The sequence below is a fragment of the Plecotus auritus genome, assembly GCF_963455305.1.
Source record: "Plecotus auritus genome assembly, chromosome: 8".
Classification (NCBI taxonomy): Eukaryota; Metazoa; Chordata; class Mammalia; order Chiroptera; family Vespertilionidae; genus Plecotus; species Plecotus auritus.
In genome coordinates, this window is record NC_137782.1 from 159,784,312 (window position 1) to 159,797,884 (window position 13,573).

The 13,573-nt window shown below is 36.2% G+C and overlaps 1 protein-coding gene across 7 annotated transcripts in view; it reads right to left on the reverse strand.

The window, feature by feature from the left end:
* Positions 1–13,573, reverse strand: part of BIRC6 (baculoviral IAP repeat containing 6) — a 194,526-nt gene that overhangs the window by 106,401 nt on the left and 74,552 nt on the right. For 5 of the 7 annotated variants that reach the window (XR_013961518.1, XM_080686115.1, XM_080686114.1 and 2 more), the window contains 3 exons: positions 4,268–4,455; positions 3,150–3,509; positions 2,811–2,910 (listed from right to left, as the gene is read on the reverse strand). Coding sequence is in view for 6 of the 7 variants with exons in the window: in XM_080686115.1 (XP_080542241.1) it covers positions 2,811–2,910; positions 3,150–3,509; positions 4,268–4,455 (648 nt within the window). In the remaining variant the exon portion in view is untranslated. The remainder of the gene's footprint in view (positions 1–2,810; positions 2,911–3,149; positions 3,510–4,267; positions 4,456–13,573) is intronic. The other 2 variants (XM_080686117.1, XM_080686116.1) reach the window with 1 other exon arrangement.

The window sequence follows — 13,573 nt, forward strand, 5'->3', positions numbered from 1 at the left end:
AAACCTATTGGAAGAAATAATGACCGAAAACTTCCCCCACCTGGTGAAAGAAATAGACTTACAAGTCCAGGAAGTGCACAGAACCCCAAATAAAAGGAATCCAAAGAGGACCACACCAAGACACATCATAATTAAAATGCCAAGAGCAAAAGACGAAGAGAATATTAAAAGCAGCAAGAGAAAAACAGTTAGTTACCTACAAGGGAGCACCCATACGATTGACAGCTGACTTCTCAACAGAAACTATGCAGGCCAGACGGGAGTGGCAAGAAATATTCAAAGTGATGAACAGCAAGGACCTACAACCAAGATTACTCTACCCAGCAAAGCTATCATTCAGAATTGAAGGTCAGATAAAGAGCTTCACAGATAAGAAAAAGCTAAAGGAGTTCATCAACAACAAACCAGTATTATATGAAATGCTGAAGGGTATTCTTTAAGAAGAGCAAGAAGAAAAAGGTAAAGATAAAAATTATGAACAACAAATACATATCTATCAACAAGTGAATCTAAAAATCAAGTGAATAAAAAATCTGATGAACAGAATGGACTGGTGAATATAATTGAATCAGGGGCATAGAAAGGGAGTGGACTGACAATTCTCGGGGGGGAAAGGGGTGTGGGAGGTGCAGGAAGAGACTGGACAAAAATCTTACACCTATGGACAAAGACAGTGGGGCGTGGAGGGGGGTAAGGGCAGAGGGTGGGATGGGAACTGGGTGGAGGGAAGCTATGGGGGCAAAAAAGTAGAACTATTTTGATAATCTAAACAATAAAGATTTATTAAAAAATAAAAAAATTAACAAAAAGAAATAATAGACATTAAAAAAAAATCCCTTAGCAAGGTCCTCTAATGGAGACAGATACAGCTTATCTCAACACTGTTTCCTCCCCCCGCACCCCGCCGCCCAGTCCTGACACATCCCTTTTTTTTTAGCTCTGTACCGTATGAAATAGATGGTTTACTTGAATGTTAAGAGCCACACAAAAAGGTAGTATGTGTTTTTGTGTAAGCACTAGAATCACACTCAGCATGAGATGCTCACACTAAGGAAAGGCAAGAATGATCTCAAAGGAAAGGAAGAGCAGATTTGCATCGCTCATCTCACACACACTTCAGGATTAAGCTCAATTAGAGAAACACGAAGCAGGGTCATTAATAATACTTTAATTCTTTTTACTTTTTATTGGGCTGCAGTGAGGGGCAGCTAGTACTCTTTACTCCTACATTTTACAGTAAAGAAACCCAAGTAAATAAACCCAACTAGAGCGATTCTCAATGGAGCTAGTTTAAAAGAAAACAAGCAGCCGAAACCGGTTTGGCTCAGTGGATAGAGCGTCGGCCTGCGGACTGGAGGGTCCCGGGTTCGATTCCGGTCAAGGGCATGTACCTTGGTTGCAGGCACATCCCCAGTAGGGGGTATACAGGGGGCAGCTGATTGATGTCTCTCTCTCATCAATGTTTCTAACTCTCTATCCCTCTCCCTTCCTCTCTGTAAAAAATCAAAAAAATATATTTAAAAAAAATAAAAATAAAATAAAAAAGAAAAGAAAACAAGCAGTTACCAATACTTTCCTAAACAGAAAAACTATTGAACCACACACACACAAAAAAATTCTCCTCCTAAGAAGGTTTAGTCCCCAAAGTCAATTCCATAGATAAAAAAACAAATCATAGTGTAAACTACTGCTCACATTTTGTAAGACTGCACAAGAAACTACAGTTTAAATATTATACACACTAACATTGTTACCAATGAATGTTTAATTGGCAGAAAACACGATTTCAACTTTTGCTATTTTAAAAAAAACTCTCTTCCAAAGAGAATAAATATGCAATAGAGTAAATAAGGTTCAACTGTTTATATAATGAAAAGTGACACAGGCCCTGGCTGGTTTGGCTCAGTGGATAGAGCATCGGCCCAAGGACCAAAGGGTCCCGGGTTTGACTCCCATCAAATACCTAACCCCATCAAGGGCTCATACCTCGGTTGCAGGATCCTCCCCAGCCCAGGCCCTGGTCAGGGCGTGTACAGGAGGCAACCAATCGATGTGTTTCTCTCACATCAATATTTCTCTCTGTCTTTCCCACTCCCTTCCACTCTCTCTAAAAATCAATGGAAAAATATCTTCAGGTGAGGATTAAAATAAACAAAAAAAAGTGATACGGTATGCAATATATTCATGTACTGCCTCCAATAAAACACGCTTAAGGATTTTGTTGAATTCCACTGCTGCTCAAACCCCAACAAAGAATTGGTAGGATTATAAGGTAAAAATTGCCTATAGTTTATTAGTAAACATGATCTAATTGTAACCACCTATCAGGATTACAGGTCTCTACCACATAAAGCAGGGTATATGGTTAGTTAAAATTTCAATTATCTAGAGACTATGAAGTGTTATTAATCTTACTCGGTTATTATAATCTGCAGTAAATCTTTCTGCTATTCTCAAGAAGTGGTTCCAATAACAGAATGCTAGTCTTAGAAATACTACTTCTTTAAGTGTAATTTCTACTGTAATGCTATTTGAGCAGCTACATTGAAGGCAAATATTTGTTAACTATAGTTCAACAGGCAAGATTCCTTTAAAAAAAAAAATCAAATCCATTGGTTGGACAGAACTAGTGAACCTATTCTGCAGCACTGTTCCCTTCAATTTGGTAAGCACATATCTTGAGCCTTTGATAAAGGGTACTTACCCAAGAACAAATGTATTTGCAAAGAAAAATCAAACTACAGAATATTAAGTCTTCAAAAAACCAACAGATTAGGCAAGAAAAGTATTTTAAGAAAAACAAAGATTACCTGAATGCATTCGTTCTATAATAATGGACTGGTGAGGTGGAGGTTGAAGAAAATGTGAAGCATGAGAAATTGCAAGGGCTAGACCAGAACCAAGTGGATTCTAGAAAAGAAAAAAAATATACCTCTATATTGATATTATTCTTGCTCTAGAAAAACTAGTAACCATAATATCAAAATACAAGTTTCACTGTCTAATATACATTCTATAATATTTTATAAAAACAATCAAATTTGCTATATTAAATTGGTAAAATAAAGTTTTGCCTTCTAAAATTAGCATGTATTTCAAGTTATTTTTAAATGTCTAAGCAAATACCTATTTAAAATATAATACTTTACCACTCTGGACTTGTTGGAATTTTTGTTATGTGCAGCAAGATTGACTGCTGGGGGATCAATAACTGAGCCTGGGAAAAGTTGTGCAAGTTCAGCATTAATCACAACGGAAACCGCTTCATTAGGTGGTGTGAGTGGTGGAGTCATAAAAAGTGGTGTTGTTTTTGGAGTGGGTGGAATAACATCAGACGGATGAATGAAGAATCCAGGGGCTGCCACTGGATTGGAAGGCACAGAGTTGTGAACAGAACCACCGACTGCTGCTACTGCAGCTGCTGCTGCTGCTGATGTTGCTGCTGCTGCTGAGGCTGCTGCAGCTGCTGCAGCTGTTGTCTGATGTAACTTGGCTTCCAGCTTTGCTTTCTGTAAAAAAAGGAAAAGCAACAAATATAGACTAACCCTGCCCACCTAAATTGTGTGGAATACTACATGGATATATAGGATGAAGATTAACATGAATAACTGTATCCTAGATAAATAAAAATGAAATTAAATAAAAAGTGAACAACACACATAAAGGGTATTTCTTTGCTATGTATATTTCATTTAAAATCTGATATAAAATTTCCTGAGCATTTGCGAACTAGGACTTTCTCAAATCAAAGATGGCAAAGAAGAAGAAAACAAAGTTCTCCTAAAAACAAAATATTAACAGGAAATGGACTGGACTCTCCTATGTTACCTAACCTGGTACAATTTGTCACCTGGAATTTTTCGACCATGATGAAATCTCCAAAACATGTCATTATTACTAAATTTTAAATCATGTTAATTTGACTGGTCTTTAAAACATTGTTTTAGATTCTTCAATCCATATAAGTCGCAAATGGTAACTACAATGTTTGACCAATAGTGGTGAAACATATGTAAGAATGGATTTTACATAAAGATTGCAAAAAAATCATCAACTGTATTACCTAAGTTGTACATCAAATAACATGTATTTATATAATTTTTTATTTAAGCATATCACAAAAACTTTACCTCAATTTTTGTAGAAAATGCTTAGTTCAGATCAGCCAACCTACTTTGCTTTATGAAAATAATGGTCATTTTTACAGTACTTTTTCAGCTTTTGAAGTTTAGAGACAGCATGAACAAAGAGCCAAATGGTCTCCAACCTGTTGCTGAAGCTTCAAAAGCTGCTGCTGTTTCTCTTGCAGCACCTGTAGCTGTTGCTCGGCTGAAGCCATTGCATGAGAGAGAGACTGCAAAGCTACCTGGGCTGCTGAACTCAGGGCTGTCGAAGCTTCCCCAACTGTCCCCGTTGATAGTCCACCTACTGCAGGAGTAACCCCGAAGGAACTCACTGGCATAAGACAAGGGAGGAAAAAAACAGGATGAAGAAAAGGTTCACAGAGAAACACATTCAAAGTACTATACTATTATGACACTAAAACTATAGTTAATTTTCATTTTGAAAGACAGAAATCTAGAGAGTATAAATAAGGGAATCTTAATAGTAAAAATCTATTTATAATAACACTATTCAAGTTTAAGTGATCCAGCAATGACTTCTAAATCAAATAAAAATTAGTCAATATACATTTAAATTTAAAAATATTTTCAGCATAGTCTGTAACAAGAGAAAAAGAAGGACCCAGCAATTCCACTTCTGGGTATTTATCCAAAGAAACCCAAAACACTAAATCAAAAAGACATATGCACCCATATGTTCACTGCAGCGTTATTTACAATTAGCCAAGATATGGAAGCAACCTAAGTGTCCATCAATAGATGAATAAAGTAGTGCATATATACAATGGAATATGACTCAGCCATAAAAAAGAATATAATCTTGCCATTTGCAACTACATGGATAGATCTAGACAGTTTTATGCTAAGTAAAATAACTCAGACAAAAACAGGTAAGTGCCAGATGATTTCACTTATATGTGGAATATATACTTTAAAAAAAAAAAAGCAGAACAAGAAACAGGCTCATATATAAAGAGAACATTTTGATCATTGCCAGATGAAAGGTGCTTTAGGGAAATGGGTGAAAAATGTGAAGGGATTAAGAACAAAAAGGTAGTTACAAAATAGTCACAGGGATGTAAAGTGCAGCATAGGAAATATAGTCAATAATATTGTAATAACCATGTACAGTGTCAGGTGGATACTAGATTTAAACAGGGTGATCACTTCCTAAGTTATATAAATGTCTAATCACTGGGTTGTATATCTGAAATTAATATAATATTGTATGTCAACTGTAATTGGTAAGTAAAAAATTATTTTTAAAAAATATTTTCAGCATAGAAACTTCATTTAATATAGCTAAAATGAAAATAAAAAATGAGAGTGACCTTGTCAGACAATTTGAACATTAAGAAATAAACTGAAATTTGCTTTACAAAGATTTCTTACTAGCAACAATACTTCCTTCTCCTTCCAGACCAAAAAAGCTCAAAAATCCTCAATTATAAGAATATCATTTAAAATGACTACTAACACTTATTTACTCATTTTAAAGCACAACCTAGACAGAGTCTGGTTTGCACAGAATATGTAAACCAGTTTCCTACCATAAGCTTCCCAGAACACTAACATAGAGAGAGGCATGTCCAATTCACAAATAATAGGGCCCATACATCTTACTCATGAATACTACCATCATTAAAGGTCTATAAAATCCTATAAGTTAAAAAATTTCTTTGACTTTCCACTTCACTGTTATTCAAATATAGATTATAAAAGAACTATTTTCCCATTAAATATTGATGGAAATAAATATTTTTGGAAAACTTTCAAAAAAGCTGGGATAAAAACAACTTGACAACTTAATCAAAAAGGTAATCACAAAACAAGAAATAAAGGCCAAGTCTAATCAACAGCATTAATACTTATTATAACAGGCCTTTACTAGAAAGTTATATTGGGAAAAGACAATTGCTACAATAATAGCCAATGTTTAGTGTGCATTACCAGTGACACTGTTTTCCTTAACTACTATATTCAAAAGATGAACAACCCTGAGGGGCAGATACTATGATTCTGGGTTTTTTAGGTGGTTCAGTAAAGAATGGCTCAGAAAGTTACTCTGTAGAGCTGATGGTGGTCAAATCAGGATTAGAACCAAAAGCAATATACCAAAGTCAATGTGAGGCACAGTGCGAAGCATAGAACTTATATCAACTCATTTATTCTTTACAATAGCACGTAAGTAGATATTATTCTTTTTTAATATATTTTTATTGATTTCAGAGAGGAAGAGAGAGGGATAGAGAGTTAGAAACATCGATGAGAGAGAAACATCGATCAGCTGTCTCCTGCATGCCCCCGACTGGGGATGTGCCCGCAACCAAGGTACATGCCCTTGACCGGAATCGAACCAGGGACCCTTCAGTCCGCAGGCCGACGCTCTATCCACTGAGCCAAACCGGTCAGGGCAGTAGATATTATTCTTATGCACTTCATAGATAATGAACCTAAAGTTGAGAGAAATATGATCATAAATCCTTGAAAGGAAAAAGAGGAGGTAATCTGATCGTCTACCTTAACATCCAACAATGGCTATATTAGACCAGGATTCAGATATAAACTATTAAAAAATTAAGCTACAAGATAGCAGTAACAACAAAACTTTGAATAGCCTTTTAACAATTAAAAAATTTCCTCAACTCACAAAAACATATTTATTACAATGCAGCCATACCACACCTCATTTAACTTACATGAATACAACTATACAAACTTAGCCAAAAAAAAAAAAAAAAGAGCAATCAGCCCTGGTTGCTTTGGTTCAGTGGTTGCAACGTCAGCCTGAGAACTGAAGGGTCCCAGGTTCAATTCCCATCAAGGGCATGTACTTCGGTTACAGGTTCAATCCCCAGTCGGGGCGCATGTGGGAGGCAACCAGTTGATGTACTAGTATCTCTCTCACATTGATGTTTCTTTCTCTCTGTCTCTCCCCCTTCCCTTCCACTTTGTCTTAAAAAAAAAAAAAAATCAATGGAAAAAATATCCTTGTGTGAAGATAGACAAAAAAAAAAAAGGGCAATCATATCTCATATAAGCTGTGTGCCCCAAACTAAAATCCATCTCTTTACTCCATCTAGTGTTCCACTAAAGCGACTCTAGAGGGAAAATACTGGACTTACTGAGCATATATGTTGTACTTGTACTGTTGGAGTGGAGTGATTTAAGTGATTTTCAATATTAACCATGTGTACTCTAGCCCTTTACTAACTTTAAAATCTAGTGCCCAAAGCCTACTTATGGGAAAATTGTTACAACAAACACATAAGAGACATAGACAATCCAAGAAAAATAAGTCATCATACTACTACAAAACTAATTTTAAAATCTTTTGCATGGTCTGAGTTTTTCAATACCCTTTTCTATTTTTATAATAAGGGCTTAAAAAACTAGATATAAAAACATAAAGTTGAGAAGAAGACATATAGATATTATCACCATTTCTATTATATCATGCAGAAAGTCCTAGGAAGCACAAAAGAGTAAGAAAAAGAAAAGATATAATGATCAGAAAAACAACAAAGTAAATTCTTTTTATTAATAGATTACAGGATTGTGTATATTTTAAAAAAAACCTAGGAATCTACAAACTATTAGAATTAATATAGCAATGTTATCAGATACAAGACTAATATACACAAAGCAGTATTTCTATTACACTAGCAACAAAAGAATGGAAATAAAACTAAGAAAAGTATCACTTAAAATAGCATAAAAAATCAAATAGCTAGGTAAAATCTAAAAACAATGTACAAAACTTTTACACTGAAAACTACAAAACATCACCAAGAGAAACTGAAGATGTAAATATCTTAAAGAATATACCATGTTAACAAAAGGCATAATATTAACATTTGGTCAATTCTCCCAATCTAATTAATATTCAAATCCCAACTTAGATAATAATAACCTTTGTAAATATATACTGATAAGCTGATTCTAAAATTTAAATGAAAATACAGAGATCAAAGGTACAGCATAGTGTTAGCAGCTAATAATACTGGATTATATACTTGAAAACTGCTGAGAGTAGGTCTTAAATGTTTTCACCTCAAAAAGGAAATAGTAATTATGTGATAGGTTGGAGATGTCAGCTAATGCTATGATGGTAATCATCCTACAATATAGCATAAATGTATCAACCCAATACTTTGTACACATTAAACTTGCTCAATGTTACGTCAATTATATCTCAATACAGTTGGAGGAAAATCGTTAACACAAAAAACCTAGAATCTTTAAGAAAGACTATCTTTAAGGATGAATGCTGATAAGAAAGACTATCTTTAAGGAACGCATGCTGATAGAATCGACTCCTGGGTATATAACCAAGAAAACTAAAAACAAATTTCACACATAAACTTAATATAAATATGTTCACTGCAGTACCTTGCTTAAAAGTAAAAAAAAGGCAGACAAATGTCCATTAACTGTTGAGTAGATAAACAAAATGTAGTAAACCCATATTTTTCTTAAAGTGGTTGTGTCCATACAATGGAATATTATCTATCTATAATAATAAAAGTGTAATATTCTAATTAGACCACACGTTCTCCGGAGGACCTTCCAGATGAAGCCGGGCTGCGAGGGAAGGCTTGGGTCCCGGGTGCCTGCCGGTGGCCGGAGGGAAGCCCAGGTCCCGGGTGCCAGAGGGAAGCTGGTGCCTGCAACTGGGGGAAGGAAGGCCCACTCTTGCACAAATTTCATGCATCAGGCCTCTAGTATATATATAAAAGCCTAAGTGACCAGTTGCTATGACGCACACAAACCACCAGGGGGCAGACACTCAATGCAGGAGCTGCCCCCTGGTGGTCAGTGTGCTCCCACAGCGGGAGCGCTGCTCAGCTGACCGGTGGGCGCCAGAAGCAGGGCTCATGGCTGGCCCCTGCAGCCCGGAGACCGCAGCGGAGTGGGAGCAAGCCTACCGAGCAGCAGCGGCAGGCGCAGCAGGGCCGGGATGAACAGGAGAGGCAGGCAGGAGCGGCAGGTGGCATTGGACTGCCGGTTTTGGCCTGATCCCCACAGGCCACGCCGAGGGACCCCAAGGTGCACCAGGCCTCTAGTTTATTCATAAAAAGGAATGATATATTGACATGTCAAATGAATGTAACTTGAAAACATTATACTAAGTGAAAGAAGCCAGACAAAAAGGCCACATATTGTATAATTGCACATTTACATAAAATGTCCAGGGTAGACAAAATCCAGAGACACAAAATGAATTAGTGATTGCCAGGAGATGGGAGGAGAGGGAAATGGAAGTGACTACTAATGGCTATAGGATTTCTTTTTGTAGTTATGGAAATGTTCTGAAATTACATAGTTGTGATGACTACACACCATTGTAAAACTTTCTGTAAATATTTTAATTATATCAAATAAAGAAAGGAAAGCAAAGTTGTGGATTTAGACTATCAGATTTCAAGACTTAGAAGTAAGTTACAGTAATTAAGACAATGAAGTATTGGCATGGGCTAGACCAGTGGTCGGCAAACTCATTAGTCAAAAGAGCAACAAACAGCAGCTCGCGAGCCGAGCCGCAGTTTGCCAACCACTGGGCTAGACCAATGGAACAAAAATAGATTAAAATAGATAGCAGACCCATGACTTTAAACCAGTGGTTCCCAGTGTGGGGCACACGCCCCACAGGGGAGCAAATTGATTTTTAAGGGAGGGCAATTCGAGAACGAGTTATTAACAGTGATTTTTTTGCAATTCTTATGGTTCTAGGGCCCTCATACACATATATAAGTATATATTGTAATAAATTTATGCATTTCAATTCTCTATGTTTTGAAACTTATTTGCTATTTTTTCATATCACTTAATATTATTATTTTTTTAACAATTGCTTAGTGACTTCTTCCTCAGTATTTCAACTGTCCTTTCATTCTTTTCTTTTTCTTTTTCATGGATGCCATGTTCTTTGGAAGCTTGTTTAGACCAAGTTAATGTTCTTTTAGGCTTCCTCCACATGAATAGGAGTTCACTTTTTTAATAAGAATTATGTCACAGAGGGGGCATCAGGATTTTAGAGATGCTTAGATGGGGTACAGTCAAAAAAGGTTGGGGGAACCACTGCTTTAAACAGAGGCAACACTGCAGTAGAGTGGAAAAAAAAAGTAGTTTCCCCCCCACACACACTGATTACACAGCAAAAGAAAGAACTAGTATACTAAAATGAACTAGAAGATAATACCCACAGTATAAGGACATATTTAAAAACTAAAAATTATACCAATTACAGTGATTAGATGTAACATACATGAAATTGGACACGAGAGAAAACAGAAAGCAGGGCAAAAGCAATTTTTGAAGAGCTATGGGGCTCAGATCTCTCTATAGCTAATGCAAGTAAGGATTCAAGAAGCCCTATGAATCTCAAGCAAGATAGAGATATTGAATGAATATGAATGAAATCACAAACAGCTTGAGTACTGACAGTGAACTTAAAAAAGGAATAATAAGACTGACAAGTTATGTCTAACAAAAACAGTGGAAGGTGAAAAATAAGGAAATATTACCTTTAAATCACTAGAATAATAGCTAACTTAAAATTCTATAATAAAACAGAAAACTATTATTTCAAGAATGAAAATGACACCTATTAATCCAAATAAGCCAAATATAAAATGTTATTGTGATATTCAGATAAATTTAATTATGTGTTGAAAATCAGATACCATAGAACTGATTATGCTAATTATGGTAAATGTATCATGACACATTATAGTTAACTTAGATGATTATGATAAAAATGGCACCAGTTATTAAAGAGGATGTCTTACTGTTTAAGGTACTTATGTACATGAAAATGACACCTATTTACATAGAGGTAAGTAATATACCTAGTATTTTTTTGACATACTAAAGCAAAATAAATATGATGAAAGAAATATGGAAAGTATCAATATTGCAATCTGAATAATGACTATGTGGTTTATTCATCTAATTATTCAAAAAATATTTTTAAAATTTTCCAATAAAACTAAGTTACTTCATGAGTAGACAAATTCAAAAAGGAGATCTTTACAGAGTATTTTCAGATATAAAATCATACCAGATAAAAGTTCAAAAGAAAAGTGAAAAGGAAATTATGAGATAAATCCAAATGAATATTAAATATAAAAAATATAATGTGTGAAATTAAAATACACTTAAAGTATAAAATCACAATGCCATATAAATTGGAAGATAATAAATAATGTTCAAGGGATGGTAAAAGTAGCAACAGGACTTTCAGATGTCAACAGTATGTCTACATTATGATCTTTGTAAAAACATTTAATAATAGTAAAAAGTAAAATAGGCCAATAAAAATGTAATCACTAAAAGGAGGAGAAAAAAAGATACATCTAGCAAGATGAGAAATATAGTAGAATATATTAATTTTAAAAACCAGTGGATTTAAACATAAATATATAGTGATTACATTAAATGTACATTAAATATTCCAACTGAAAGACAAGAATCAGAATGCATAAGAGGCAGCTATATGTTGGGTTTTAAAAATATGTGTGTCTAAAATATAAGGAGAGAACAAAAAGTTGAAAATAAAAAGGAAAATCACATAATCCTATATAATAAAAGGCTAATATGCAAATTGTCCCTACAGGCAAGAGTTCGACCGACCAAGAGTTAGACGTGTGCTGACCACCAGGGGGCGGCACGGAACATGGTAGGGGTCAGCAACGTGGCGCTGGCAGCAGGCAGCAGTGGAGGCACTGCTGGCCCCGACGGGCCCTTAAAAGAGCGGGACCATGGCAGGATGGTGAAGCAGATGAGCGGGCAGCGCCAGGCGAAGGAGGGTGCGAAGGGAGGCCCCGGCAGCTGGGGGAAGGGAGGTCCCAGCCAGCTGTGGCAGCAGGCAGCCAGGGGATGGGAGGCCCCGGCCAGCAGCCGGCAGCCACTAGAGACCCTACCCATGCACGAATTTCATGCACTGGTCCTCTAGTATACAAATAATAACCAAAAGAAAGCTGATGCTAGGTATACATATATCAAACAAACTACTTTTAGAAAAAATAGCAATCTACACTAATTAAAGAGTAAGATGCAAATTGACCATACCTTCATGATGCCAACCAGCCAATCAGCCAATCAGGGTGAGTATGCAAATTAACCCAACAAAGATGACAGGTTAATTTGCATATGCAGGCGCTGAGTGGCCAGGGGCAGGAAGCTTGCGTTGCTGGCAACGACGCACGCATTCCACACTGCCTCAGCCGCTTCCGGCTCTGGGCAGTGTGTGAAGGCAGAAAGGCCACTCCGGGCCAGAGCGAAAAGGCGGCTCCAGCCTGAGCGAAGGCGGTGCCAGCAGTCAGGGGAAGGAAGGCCCATTCTTGCACGAATCTTTGTGCATCGGGCCTCTAGTATTAGAGATAAAAAATATATCTCATAATGATGAAATATTCAATTCACAAGAAAGTAGAACCATTCTAAATTTGTACTATAGCTTCAAAATGTATAGTGATGAAACTAAAATAGACACATTTTACACCAATCTTCTTAGCTAAAAACAACACACACTAATAGCTAAAGTCATGAATACACAAAAAGCAAACTTGCACAAATGCAGATATAGAATACACTTCACCAACATGTGCTAAGTAAACATTATTGTCAAGCATTCATGGAATATTTATAAAAGCTGACCCTCTACAATTCCTATCATATTTTGCAAGATTGATAATCAGAGTATTTCTCTGGCCCTACAACAATTAAAGTAGGAATCAATAACAAGATAACTAGAAAATTCTCATATATTTGGAAATTAAGAAGTGCATTTCTTTAACATTACTTACTAAACTTGAATATATGACAACCCTATGAAGCAGCAAATCTACTTTTACGTTCATTACCAAGAGAATACTATATCCATTAGTAATAACAATACCACAATGGGACAACACAAATGTTGACCAACAGTATACAAAGCAAAAGTGGACACATAAATTTATTTTTATTCATATAATGGAATCTTAAACAGCAATGAAAAAAGACCAATGATCTACATATATGCAATAATATGAGTGAATTTAACAATCATAACACTGAACAGAGAGCAGACCAAAAAAATAAATTCAATTTTCTATTTTATAGACCAGGGGTGGGCAAACTTTTTGACTCGAGGGCCACAATGGGTTCTTAAACTGGACTGGAGGGCCGGAACAAAAGCATGGATGGAGTGTTTGTGTGAACTAATATAAATTCAAAGTAAAGGAGCGGAGGGGAGAGCAAGAGAACCCTCCGCTCTTTCGGCTCCGCGGGCCGGATAGAACAGCCCAACGGGCCGGATCCGGCCCGCGGGCCGTAGTTTGCCCACGACTGTTATAGACCCTACTCAACTACTGCTTAAGAATGCATAATTAATTAGTTATACAAAAAAGAATAAAATATAAGAAATGATTTCTCGAAAAGTTAGGACAATGCTTATTTACCTTTTG